Source organism: Dama dama, chromosome 11, assembly GCF_033118175.1.
Source record: "Dama dama isolate Ldn47 chromosome 11, ASM3311817v1, whole genome shotgun sequence".
In the NCBI taxonomy this organism is placed as follows: domain Eukaryota; kingdom Metazoa; phylum Chordata; class Mammalia; order Artiodactyla; family Cervidae; genus Dama; species Dama dama.
This window is the reverse complement of record NC_083691.1, coordinates 20,278,754-20,291,896: the sequence shown is the minus strand read 5'-3', so window position 1 is coordinate 20,291,896 and position 13,143 is coordinate 20,278,754. Positions and strand designations below refer to the sequence as shown.

At 44.0% G+C, this 13,143-nt stretch overlaps 1 protein-coding gene across 2 annotated transcripts in view; it reads right to left on the bottom strand.

The window, feature by feature from the left end:
- LPIN1 (lipin 1) overlaps positions 1-13,143 on the bottom strand; it is a 72,932-nt gene that overhangs the window by 34,536 nt on the left and 25,253 nt on the right. The window contains exons 4-8 of one of the 2 annotated variants that reach the window (XM_061154827.1): positions 11,308-11,615; positions 8,392-8,517; positions 6,190-6,294; positions 1,691-1,820; positions 30-348 (exon numbers count right to left, since the gene is read on the bottom strand). In XM_061154827.1, coding sequence (XP_061010810.1) covers positions 30-348; positions 1,691-1,820; positions 6,190-6,294; positions 8,392-8,517; positions 11,308-11,615 — 988 coding nt within the window. The remainder of the gene's footprint in view (positions 1-29; positions 349-1,690; positions 1,821-6,189; positions 6,295-8,391; positions 8,518-11,307; positions 11,616-13,143) is intronic. The other variant, XM_061154826.1, reaches the window with a different exon arrangement.

Genomic DNA, 13,143 nt, shown 5'->3' with positions numbered 1-13,143 from the left:
AAGGCGCTAGGAAACGTCGGCTTTCTCACCCTTTTTCCTGGAAGGCGAGTCCGTCTTGCTTGCAGCTACTGGGGCAGTGTTGGCAGAAGGGGCTTTGGGCTCCTCGATCGTGGGTAAAGGGGGGGCCGCTGCTCCCAAGGCCTCGACATCGTCTTCGTTCACAAACTGTATCTCTGTCTGCGGCTTGTTCTGCTCCAGCAGTGGCTGCACCGGAGATGCCCTGGCCAGTGTTGGTGACTGGTCACTAAACGCATCTGAAGATTCACTGTGGATGGCTTGGAAGTGCATTTTATCACAGATTTTCCTGCTGTTCAACGGGCTGGACTCTTTCATCTTGTGTGGCGAGGACTGGATCAAAGGGGCAGGGAGAGAGGGAGAGAGAGAAGGTCAGAAAAGAGTCAAGTCAACCAAAGGGCCCCTGGGCAGACACAACTGTACAGGACACAATGAAGCCTTGGGGGAGGGAGGTAGGGGGAGGTGGCGCACTTGGTGATTCCCATACCTGTCGAAAGGTCTGGAAACCAAGGATAGTATTTCCAAAGCAAATGAACTTTCATATAAAACAGTTGCCAAATGGGAGTGAGTGAGTAAGTGAGTGAATGAGACCACCAATCTAACACAAATGTCCAGCAGGAGAAAGGGGAATGTATTCACACTACAGGGCGATCAAGGTGCTGAGAGTAAGTGAATTATGACACATGGTAACAGGATGAGCCTTGCAAAACTAAACTCTGCTATTAAAGTCAAGATTGGGTTTATCATTATTGGGGGGGGGGGGGGGGTGAGGCGTCAGTTAGAACAGTAATTGCAAAGGGTCGGGGGGCTTCCAAGTTCTGATTTAGTCCTGGTCTGGGTGCAGGTCACATGGACACATTCACCTGTGTGAAGTGTGTGAAGTGAAGTTATTTCGATTTTGGCACTCAGGATCTGGGTGTTTCTCTGCACGTGTGTTACAGTTTAATGAAGTCCACCCCCAAAACGTGAGTGAACAAGGGCAGATTTGGTGGCTGATTCCCATGAGTGGGAAACGGGCATTTCTGACGCTAACTCTCCAAAGAATTTCCAGTTATGGAAAAGATTTATCTAAATAGAAATCAAAATGCAGCTTGTGGGCTGGAAAGCAGGGAGCGGGTATGCATTTCTGCATCTGATCCTACAGCTTCGAGCACAGAAGAAAACACTGCAACAGTGGATCTGTGGTCAGAACTGTTTTGCCAAAAGTGATGGGTTTGCACGTTTGTGCTGTTTCTCCAGCAACAGATGACATGCATTTGTAAAGATGGCTGGCTGGGTCAGCACGACTGCTTATAGGCAGAGAAATCAGCATTTTCCATGAAAGCTAAATATAACCTAGAAAGGGAATGAACCCACAGCTTCAGCCTCAACAGACCTACTCTCCAAAGAGCTGACTCTTTGAGTCATCATAGAAATGCTTTCAGTCTTCACTCACTCACTCATTTATTTATTCACGTCACAAAGATTTACTGGGGATACAAGAGGCGGTAGCATCTTCTAAGGGTCTTACAGTATTTAAAAATACCCAGCTTGAAATACCATAATATAGTTCGAGATTCTTATAACAAATTGGAATATGAAATAAAATTTCTTGAAAGAAAATATTGTGACCATTTCATGTCCTCAGAAACTACCTTTGATGGATGGCAGAAATGAGGAAGGAAAAAAAACCTACCTTTGTGGCTTGGGGCAGTTCTCCCCAGAGCCAGAGCATTTCTAGATTATTCTTCTGCATTGTCCTGTCCGCAGATTTGCTGACCAGTTCTGAATCGCTTTTAGGTGTTGAGGGTCGGGAAACTGAAGGACTTAAGGAAACACAAATGGAAGATTAAAGTGGGAAGAGAAACTTTGGAAATGTTTTTGTGCCCAGCATTTCTATGGTTCAGAAAGCCTAGAAAACGGACCCAACAGACCACTGCCTTGCAACCACAGCTTTGTGACTATCCCCTCTGTGGCCACCAGGGGTGGACAGAACACGCACCCGGGAGAAGGCACTCCCCATTTAGGTAACCATGTCCCAGCCTACTGCCAAATTCCAAGTAAAGATGAGAAGTAGCATTTAAAAGGGGGAAATGGAAAAAAAGAGATGAAATGGGAAAGGGAAGAAAAAAATTTGCTGCCATCTTTGCAGGCCTCACTCTGACCTCAGTGCTCCTGCAAGCTCAATTTCCAAATCGAACTCCTCAACTCTCACACAGCTGCAAATAGGTCTGGGCCATCTCGGACATGCACCCATCACATCCTATATTGAAGATACTTATACATCTGCACCGGCTTTGAAAACAAGGAAATGGATGATGTGTCAACTTTACCACAAATGCTGGATGCCACCAGTAACTCACTAACGTGCAGGGCTCTCTGAGCTGAGATTCTGCAAAATATTTTATCTTCAAGAAATACTTCCCAGATTCCTATTTGCTAAGACTCTTCCTACAACAACACAGCACGAGGTTTAATTCTCAAACGAGCGTTTAAGTGGTTGTGACTTGCATTCGGGTCTCCACGCATTCTATATTTTTCTCTCCTGAGACCGAGCTGTCTTACTTCTGTCCAGCCACAGAAACCATCGATTTAGGCACAAAATTCTTGGAGCCTTCTAAGCAACATATGGATGAGAAAAAAAGACCCACTTGATTATTTCACTCTTTGACCTCCTATACCCTTTCCTTTCAGACAAGTTTTAATGACGTGAGAAAGCAAGCCCTGCAATTCTCCTTTTCCACCTTCTCTCATACCTCACACGGGCTCTCTCAAGCACCGCACATCATGTGCTTGGTCTCACGTATCTGCTTGAGACATCAGCTCCAAGGGGATAGAACTTGCCTGTTGGGACAAGGTGAGCTGGTAGATGACCCACAGCTTGTCTCAGACAGATGGGGACCCTTAATGGCTAAACAGAGTACATCATGAGAAATGCTGGGCTGGAAGAAGCCCAAGCTGGAATCAAGACTGCTGGGAGAAATATCAATAACCTCAGATATGCAGGTGACACCACCCTTATGGCAGAAAGTGAAGAGGAACTGAAAAGCCTCTTGATGAAAGTGAAAGAGGAGAGTGAAAAAGTTGGCTTAAAGCTCAACATTCAGAAAACTAAGATCATGGAATCTGGTCCCATCACTTCATGGCAAATAGATGGGGAAAGAGTGGAAACAGTGTCAGACTTTATTTTTGGGGGCTCCAAAATTACTGCAGATGGTGATTGCAGCCATGAAATTAAAAGACGCTTGCTCACTGGAAGGAAAGTTATGACCAACCTAGATAGCATATTAAAAAGCAGAGACATTACATTGACAACAAAGGTCTGTCTAGTCAAGGGTATGGTTTTTCCAGCAGTCATGTATGGATGTGAGAGTTGGACTATAAAGAAAGCTGAGCGCCGAAGAATTGATGCTTTTGAACTGTGGTGTTGGAGAAAGCTCTTGAGAGTCTCTTGGACTGCAAGGAGATCCAACCAGTCCATCCAAAAGGAGATCAGTCCTGGGTGTTCATTGGAAGGTCTGATGCTGAAGCTGAAACTCCAATACTTTGGCCACCTCATGCGAAGAGTTGACTCATTGGAAAAGACCCTGATGCTGGGAGGGATTGGGGGCAGGAGGAGAAGGGGATGACAGAGGATGAGATGGCATCACCGACTGAATGGACATGAGTTTGAGTGAACTCTGGGAGTTGCTGATGGACAGGGAGGCCTGGTGTGCTGCGATTCATGGGGTCGCAAAGAGTCGGACACGACTGAGCAACTGAACTGAACTGAACTGAATGGCTAAACTGATGCTGGCTGTCTTTAGTCCAGCCTTTCAGACAAACAGATTCAATGTTCCTCTCCATCATTTCACACTGAAGTAGACACGGGCTGGTCCCTCCTCCCTTGGCATCTGCTGCCCTCTATCCATGGAAAGGCATATGGCAGCCTTCAGGCTCGACATGGCCAGTCTGCAGAGAGGAGGAGCCTGAGATCGCATACTGTGGGTGTGTAACCAAGGGGACACCTCTACACATACACACACACTATGCCCTTCAGAAAGCTGCCCCGAGAAGGAACTCTGGGCCCTCCAGACATCTGAGAGATAAAGTGCTCATCATCTCCTTGCTCTTGCTTCCTCCAGTTTCCTAATTCTGCTTTTCTCCTGAGGGTCAAGGCTCTTCTGGTACCAAGGTGTCCAGAATTACATGTTCAGGACCATGAAATGTGCAAAGGGAGCATTGTGGCCTCCAGCAAGGGGCCTTTGTGCCAACAGCTCTGACCTGGATGATTCTCCAGAGGCATCAAGGGGGAAACCCGTCATAACTGGCTTCCTACCCTCATCAACGCAGCACCCAAACCTCAAACTGTTTGCTTAAAAGGAACATATTTTTTAATTTTGCTATAACAATTCTCTGGAACAGTATCCACTGCATTAAAGTAAAACCCTCTAGACTGAGCCTGCTCTGGAGCCAAGTGTCAGCAAACTTCCTCTGTAAGAGGCCAGACAGCAAGTACTCCAGGCTCCAGGGGTTATGTGGTCTTTGCGGCAACAACTCAAGCCTGCCCTTGTGGTGGAAAGGCAGCCACAAACAGTATGTGGACAAACTGGCTGTGCCCCCATAAAACTTAACAGAAACAGAGGGTGGGCCAGACTGGGGCCACAGGCTGGAGTTTATGGATCCCTGCTCTAGGAGAATGTAAACACTGAACACAGGTCTCCATCACCCTGCCCAAATCCAGAACCCTTAACATCTGATCCTGTGATGAAAGCTATAAGCCATCGAGATGCTGAGGTGGGCAAATTCAGATTCAAAGGACCGAGCCCTGTGTGATCCATATGCCGGGCACACCACCCCTCATTCATGTGCCCCCAGCCACACCAGCCCCATAGAAGGCGCTGCACCCAAATACACACGCACCGACTGTGCTGCGTCTTGAGGGAATTTAGACAGATGGGACATAAATGAGGGAAGAGACTCCTGATGCTGAGTGTGACTGACAAGAAAGAGGATTCCAAAATTGCCCATTATCGAATATGAGACTTTCAAGATCAAAAGTTGTTCAAAAAAGTAAGCTTCAAGGTCACACTGACTGATCTGTATCAATAATGCATTTACTAGCCATAATCATTATCGGCATTTTTGCTGGAATCCCAATTAGGCACATCAGTTATATAACTGCTCACAACTTAGCTGACCTCATTTTAAAATGGCCTTTGTTCTGCACCCGTAACCTGGGAGGGAAGTATTAAATACATCCCGAGACTTGGTTCTTCAAAAAGAAAAACAGTTTCCCAGGCAGAAGTTAATCACGGCTTCACTGCTCAAGTTTTTTACAAAGCAGGCAGGTCAAAGTGTGGGCAATTCCAAGGGAATGGAGGCAGGAACCTATGGCTTCTGCATCAAATGAAAACTCCAACCTAGAATTCTGAACCTTCTGGTCCATCCTACACTAACCAAGAATTCTGAACCTTCTGGTCCATCCTAGACTACTCTCCAAAATTCTATTCTACAAATGCTATGGACACATCTGATCATATTACTCAGAAAATCTATAAGCTCTTTACTGAGTTACAATAATTAATAACTCTCCTCATGCTTAAATGATGGGACTTCCCTAGTGGCTCAGACGGTAAAAAAAATCTGCCTGCAATATAGGAGACCTGGGTTCAATCCCTAGATCAGCAAGATCCCCTCAAGAAGGGATGGCAACCCATTGCAGTATTCTTGCCTGGAGAGCTACAGTCCATGGGTCACAGTCAGACACGACTGAGTGACTAAATAGGCAGGCAGGCATGCTTACGTGATATTTGAAAAAAGTTTTGTAAACTTATTTGTTGAACCCCAGATACAAAGATCATATTCCCAATTTTCAATTCCTAATTCTATTTTTCAAAGTACATCACAAAATAAGAAAGGACTCTATGCTTACCCTAATTTCCAGAGTCAAATTTAGTATTTAAAAAAAAATATAACCATCTACAAGTGCTTAAAATGAAAGGAAAAGAAATAATCTATAAGTATTTTCTTCATAAGTAATTTGGTTAGTGGATAAATAAATTGGTAAGGGTTAGATCAAATTTTTCACTTCCAAGAATCCATACGTATTCTCCACATAAGTAATTTGGTTAATGGCAAAACTTACTTATTTATAAGAGTTAGAGCCAAGTTTTTATTATAAAGACATCCACAGCGGGAAAATAACCCCTCTACCTTTCCGAAGCGTGGAAGTGGGAAGACTGTGGAGGGCAAGAGCTAGAAAGACCGCCCTCGGCCGCAACCACCAGGTGAGGGGGGGGCCTCCTGCAATCTACCAGGCTACGGCATACCACGTGATCCACATTAAAAGAAAGAGAAATCAGAGGTCAATTCAATAAAACAAAATCTCTTATCAGTTATTTGACTACTCTCTCAATAACAACTATAAGAAGGTGAAGGTACTTGGGCAGCTGACAATGGCAGAGAACCACATGTTGAAATCACACAGAAATCAACATGATCTTCTTAACCATGAAAACAGAAAACTGCCAAGACACCCATTTCACTTTCTGTTTCATCCACAGGCCCATAATGAATTGCTTTTCTTGGGTCAGAGTTTAGTGCCTAATCAAATGACATACTCCAAAATGCTTGGTAATCTGGGCTGGCAATTGTCTCTTAAAAGAAAATACATAAACCCAAGTATAGATATGTATCTGTTTATTCTAATTCATAATTTCATTTAACCGTGGTCAGATCACCTCACCTGACACAGTTATTACTCTGGACTCATAGAGCAAAACATAAAAGACAGAGAAATGTATTCAGGGTTGTGTTTAAAGGATTTGTTTTAAATGTTTAAAATTAATGTAGAATGTTTGAACAGTTTTCTTCCTGTTAGTAACTCCTAAATATTCCACATAATTTTCTTCCTAAAGTACTATGTTTTTCCCTCCTTAGGGTTATAACTCCACAGACCGCGGGAGACAATGTATGAGGTTCTAGAAAGGTCTATACCTATACAGTCCAATACAATAGCCACAGGTTGCGTGGGGCTATGAGCACTTGATGTGTGACTGGTTCAAACCGAGAGGGTCTGTACATGCTGAGATACACAACTTCAAAGGCTTGTGAAAATGAGAATGTGAAACAGTTTCACAGTGTTTTACAAAACTGATTACTTGAAAAAAAAATCTGATTACTCGAAAATAATTTTTAATGTATTGAAATTCAGCATAGATCATCAAAATTAATTTTATCAGTTTCTTTTCACTTTTTAAGGATGGTTACTAGAAAATTTTAAATTACATATGTATCTAGCATTATGTTTCTACCAGACAGGGCTGGCCTGAGGACAGACAGACCCCTGGGAGAGGACTCCACAGGTCCACAGTCCCACCCTGGCTGATGTCCATTCACGATCATGTGATGCATCTATTTTCCTCCAACCTCAACTTCGACGCACAGCGATGACCATGCGGTCTCATTAATGAGATCACTCCAGTCAAGCTGGAACTGGGAGAGGTGTATACTTCAGGTGGGAAGCCCTGAAGCATGTTCCAGGACTTGGGGGGCTCTGACATCAGAAGCAAACCTAACACGTTAGGAGCACGAGTAACCCAAGAAGGTCACTGTCACCTAGATCAGTGCTGCCCATCTCTTCTGCATTCTCGCCAGACCCTGAGACCTTTTCTTTCCTAACAGCCCTCCCTCCACCATGAAATTTTAATGCCCTGAATATACTCCACGTCTGCTTATGTTACTATGCCCCTTTGGAGGTCACATGGCTATTGTAATCTCTAAGGTTTTTTTGCCATCCAAGAACCAATTTTTGTCCCAACGGGGGTGATAATCATCCCCACAAGCTTCAGATCTGTCCCCTGCCCAGTCCTTCTGGAAACTGCTCAGAAGGGCTCACGTGCCCACACAGGCTTCACAGCCTGAAATGTTCTCGAGTCTTCTCTCACACTGAGCAGCTGTGGTTCTCCAGCCTCCTACAGGAAGTCTATGGCCCCTGAGAGGCCATTTCGGGGAAGCCATCAGAGGGAAACGGGGGAAGACGGCATAGTTCTCACAGCCCCAAATGACCTCAGGGCCCCTGATGCAGCTGCCCTGCTCCTGAATCTCACTTTAGGGATAAGTATCCAAAAAGGCTGTCACTGTTTTCTCCTCCTGACAATAAGCTTTATGTAACTTAACACACGGTTTCCCTTTCACATCTGTGGTTTGATTTTGCTACTAGATAGAAGTTTATGATCTGCTCATGTTCCGTGTTTAATCCTGATCTGTACCTTTTAGCCTAAGCTGAATTTTGGGGGGTTCTAATTCTATTCATTTTTTACGTAGATTTCACTGTGAAACATGCCTCCTGTGACTGACTTGGAATCCTCTGGACCAGGACAGGTAAACACACATGGACATACACCAGCCATTCACCTGGCGTTGGGTGACCACTCTCTGTCGGAATTAGGGTAAGAGGCTGACTGAGGGTAAGTCATGACAGGGGAATGGCTCTCCTTAGGGACATCTTCTTGGAATGGAGGTATATCATCAGGAAGAGTTCTGGAGAAAGAGAAAAAAAAACAAAAAACATCAAAGTCAAAGAGATTTTACTGATAAATACATAATAAAGGCAAGTTTCTATTTCTCCTTATCTCTAATGCTTTGCAGATCAACATGATCTCCTGGTATACACCCAGGGATATTCTGGGCAGTGGAAATGAAAAAAGTTACTCAGGGAAATGTTGTATATGTTCACGCTTTGGCCGAATTATAACTGGAAAATGATTAAGTTCAAGAACTTGGACTTAGACAGGGGCTTGATGACCACACTGCTTGTTACTGTTAGTTACACTATGTGGTGTGTGCTCAGTTTTCAGTCATGTCCTACTCTTTGTGACCCCATGGACTGTAGTCCTCCAGGCTCTTCTATCCATAGGATTCTCCAGACAAGAATACTGGAGTGGGTTGCCATTTCCTCCTCCAGAGGATCTTCCCGACCCAGGGATCAAACTCACATCTTCTGCATTGCCAGGAGGATTCTTTACCATTGTCCACCAGGAAAGCCCAGTTACACTGTAGGCCCTACAGATTTATCTTTCACACTTCATCTCGCAAAAGCCTGAGAGGTGGATGGCACCCGAAACTGGACCCAGAGGTTATAAAACTCTTGCCATTCGTGACTGAGCTACCAAATCCCTGAATGGCCAAACAGAGACAATGTTTCGTCCAGCACAATAAATAAATGACACAACCAATCGTATCTTATACTTGCAAAATGGCTGCAAACCTACCTCCTTTCAGGCACAGCACGCTTTAATAAGAAATATGACTCACTATTTCACCCATGCAAAGGCCACCTGTCTCTGTTTTTGATGTGACCTCAAACATCTGACACTAAACTCTGCAATTAGAAGCCATACAGGGCAGGTGACTGTAATAAGCCTGACCACCCTCCCTTAAAGAAGACTGAGAGCCAAAGAAGCGATGCTTTCAAACTGCAGTGCTAGAAAAGATTCTTCAGAGTCCTTTGGACAGCAAGATCAAACCAGTCAATCCTAAAGGAAATCAACCCTGAATTTTCATTGGAAGAACTGACATGGAACCTGAAGTTCCAATACTTTGGCCACCTGATGCGAAGAGCTGACTCATTGGAAAAGACCCTGATGCTGGGAAAGATTGAAGGCGGAAGGAGAAGGGGATGACAGAGGATGAGATGGTTGGATGGTTGGACATGAGTTTGAGCAAACTCCAGGAGACAGTGAAGGACTGGGAAGCCTGGCGTGCTGCAGTCCACAGGGTCAGAAAGAGTCGGACACGACTGAGCTACTCAACAACAACCACCACCCGCTTCTGAGCCCACAGCAAAGCAGAGGCCACAGTCAGGTAAAGCAACATTGCCCACAGGCCACTACGTTTTAGCTGGAAAAACAAAAATTCTAAATAACAAAGCACGAGGTGAATCCTGTGTTTCTTCTTCCTCCTTTTGTTTTTTAACTGAAGTACAGTTAATTTACAATGTTGGGTCAGGTTCGCGTGTACAGTAAAGTGATTCGGTTATCCGTCCTTCTGTGTTAACAAGACACAAAAACAGTGATCACAAATTACATTGAATTGCATAAAAATCTGAATGAGTTTGGCTTTCAAAACTGGCACTGTTCACCAGTGCCAGTAATTCACAGAAATAGAATTTCACCACACTATTAAAAGCAAAGAAAAATAAAACATGTGTCCAACTCAACTTTGGGCCTCATGAAAACTGAAAAGGAAAAGTTTGCTTGTGGATAAACTGATCACGTTCTAGATTCACCTGTGGCCCTAAGTCTATCACAGGTCAGCCCCCGGCTATCTATCGGTCCAACTGCCGGGCTCATAGTTGGTGGTCAAGTGAGAATAAGGAGATTCTGAAACAACAGTTTGGTGCATGAAGTGTTCACTTCCGGAACCCCCATTTCTTGGTTCTGATCTGGAAGGCTGGAGTTATCACCAAGGCTATTATCAATCCTGTCTCGGTTACAACGTCCATCCCATCTTCATGTGACTCTAGAATCGGGCCTGCAGGATTCCAAAACCCAGTCTTAAATGCATTAACAGAAAAATAAGAAATTCTGGGGGGGAGGGGAACGTTTATAAAAATCTTTCTACTGTAATCCCACTCTTGGGCAAATACAAGAGGAGAAAACCATAATTCAAAATGATACCTGCATCCCAATGTTCATAGCAGCACTATTTACAACAGCTAAGACATGGAAGCAATCTAAAGGTCCATCGACAGATGAATGGATAAAGAAGAGGTGGAACCTATATACAGTGGGATATTACTCAGACTTAAAAAATAATAAAATAATGCCATTTGCAGCAACATGGATGGACCTAGAGATTATCACACTAAGCCAAACTGAGAAAAACAAATGCCATTGATAGCACTTAACATGTGGAGAAAAACAAATACCATTTGATAGCACTTAACATGTGGAATCTTTAAAAAAGAAAAAGATACAAATGAACTTATATATAAAACAGAAATAGAAGCACGGACATAGAAAACAAACTTATGGTTACCAAAGGGGAAAGCAGGGGAGAGGAGTTTGGAATTAACATTTACACGCTATGTGCAACATAGGTAACCCACAAGGACCTACTACATAGCAGAGGGAACTCTACTCAATATTTCATCATGACTTATAACGGAAAAGAATCTGAAAAAGAATATATACACATCTAAATGAATCACTTTGCTGTACATCTGAAACTAACATAACACCGTGAATCAAGTATACATCAGTTAAAAAAAACAGGACCATTCGAAACACTGAATTCACCTAGCGCATGCCTTCCGTCACCCACACTTACCTACTGCTGTCCAGCGGCTCAGCCTCCTCGTCCGAGCTCATCTCTATGGGGAACATGTCTTCATCCTCGGACGTGTTCATGTTCTCGTCCCTTTTCAGGCTGTCCAGCTGTGACTTCCTCCTCCTCTTCCTGCGCTTCTTCACTAAAGAGCCACTTGACGGGGTCTCACTGGGAGGGGAGACCTGGGCTGACATGTTGGCGTCCAGGCCTCTTATCCGATCTGCGGAGTTCCTCTTCAGCTGGGACTCCATCCTCGAGGCTCCTTCCGACAGGATTGGGGAGGTGGCCAGGTGCGTGGGGATCACCTCCTGAAGGGCAGCAAACATGTCCGAGAAGGAACCTGGTTAGCTGGGGGCAGGGGCCAGGGACAGGGGGCAGGGGTTAAGGGTTGGGATGGTGCTGACAACCCGCCAGCATTAATTCAGGGGTCCAAGCACAGGTGGAGGGGTGCAATGAGGAGCACAGGGCAACCAAATGTCACGGTGATCTGGGGACGTGGCTGCAGGATTTGACAGATGGTCATGAAGTCAACATGTCACTAAATGCCATTTTGTACTGAATCCTGTGTTTTCATAATTATAAGAAAGTGAAGTAATTTTTAATCATTTCAGACTACCAAAATTCAACATGGTCTGAAATTTCCAGGGAAAAGAGGAAAAAATCAGCTTGGAGTTATTATATTACCCTGGGAACTGAACTCAATTTTGCACTCCAGTGTGTGTGTGTGTGTGTGTGTGTAAAAGAGAATGCGTGTGTGTATTTTTAATACACTGAATTAAGATGATGATAATAATTTTTAAAGAAAGTTTTTCTGGTGCAGATAAAAGCCAAATAAAATTAAGAGGCTTAGAGAACATCAAATCATGTACTGCACGTATAAAATCCACACCTGGAAGGTGAGGTTGAGGCTGGGAGGGATGGGAAATAGGTCACACCTCCGGGGAGACCGAAAGAAAGCAAAGCCTGGGACGGTTTTGTCCTGAGATTGAAACTGTGGGTATTCATTTTAGAGCCTGAAGCTACTCAAAGCCATTCCTTGATAGCCAGGCTACCTTCCCATAAAGGAACCAGTTCAAGCGGATTTTACTGAGGAATCACTGTATCAGATCCCTTCAAAGCGACTTTCTCAGTGAATGAAAGAGTGAAAAGAAATGGTTTATCTTAGAAGAAAACATGTGGCAAATCTTCATGACTTGGAATTTGGCAAAGGATTCTTAGATATGACAACAAAATCATGAGCCACAAGGAAAAATCAGATAAAATCGACTTCATCAAAACTGAAAAGTTTTGGTTTCAAAGGACAACATCAAGAAAGTGAAAAGACAGCTCACACCATGGAAGAAAATCTTTACAAATCATCTCTCTTATAAATCATGTAAGTCCCTTAACAAATCATAAAAGGGACTTATCTCTGGACTGTATACTGAACTCTTACAGCTAAAATGATAAGAAGACAAATAACCCAATTAAAAAAATGATCAAAGGATCTGAACAGACACTTCTCCAAAGAATACAAACACAAGGTCAATAAGCATGTGAAGAAGTGCTCAACATCATGGCAACAGGGAAATGCAAATCCACACCACAATGAGATACCACTTCACGCCCACTGGGATGGCTAGAATCACAATGCCAGAGAGAAAGTATTGATGAGGCTACAGACAGATCGGACCCCTCATGCACTGCTGCTGGGAACAGAAAATGGTGAAGCGGCTTTGGACAACAGCCTGGCAGTTCCTCAGTGTGAAACTCAGTGTTGCTGGAGAAGACTCTTGAGAGTCCCCTGGACATCAAAGAGATCAAACCAGTCTATTTTAAAGGAAATCAACCTTAAAT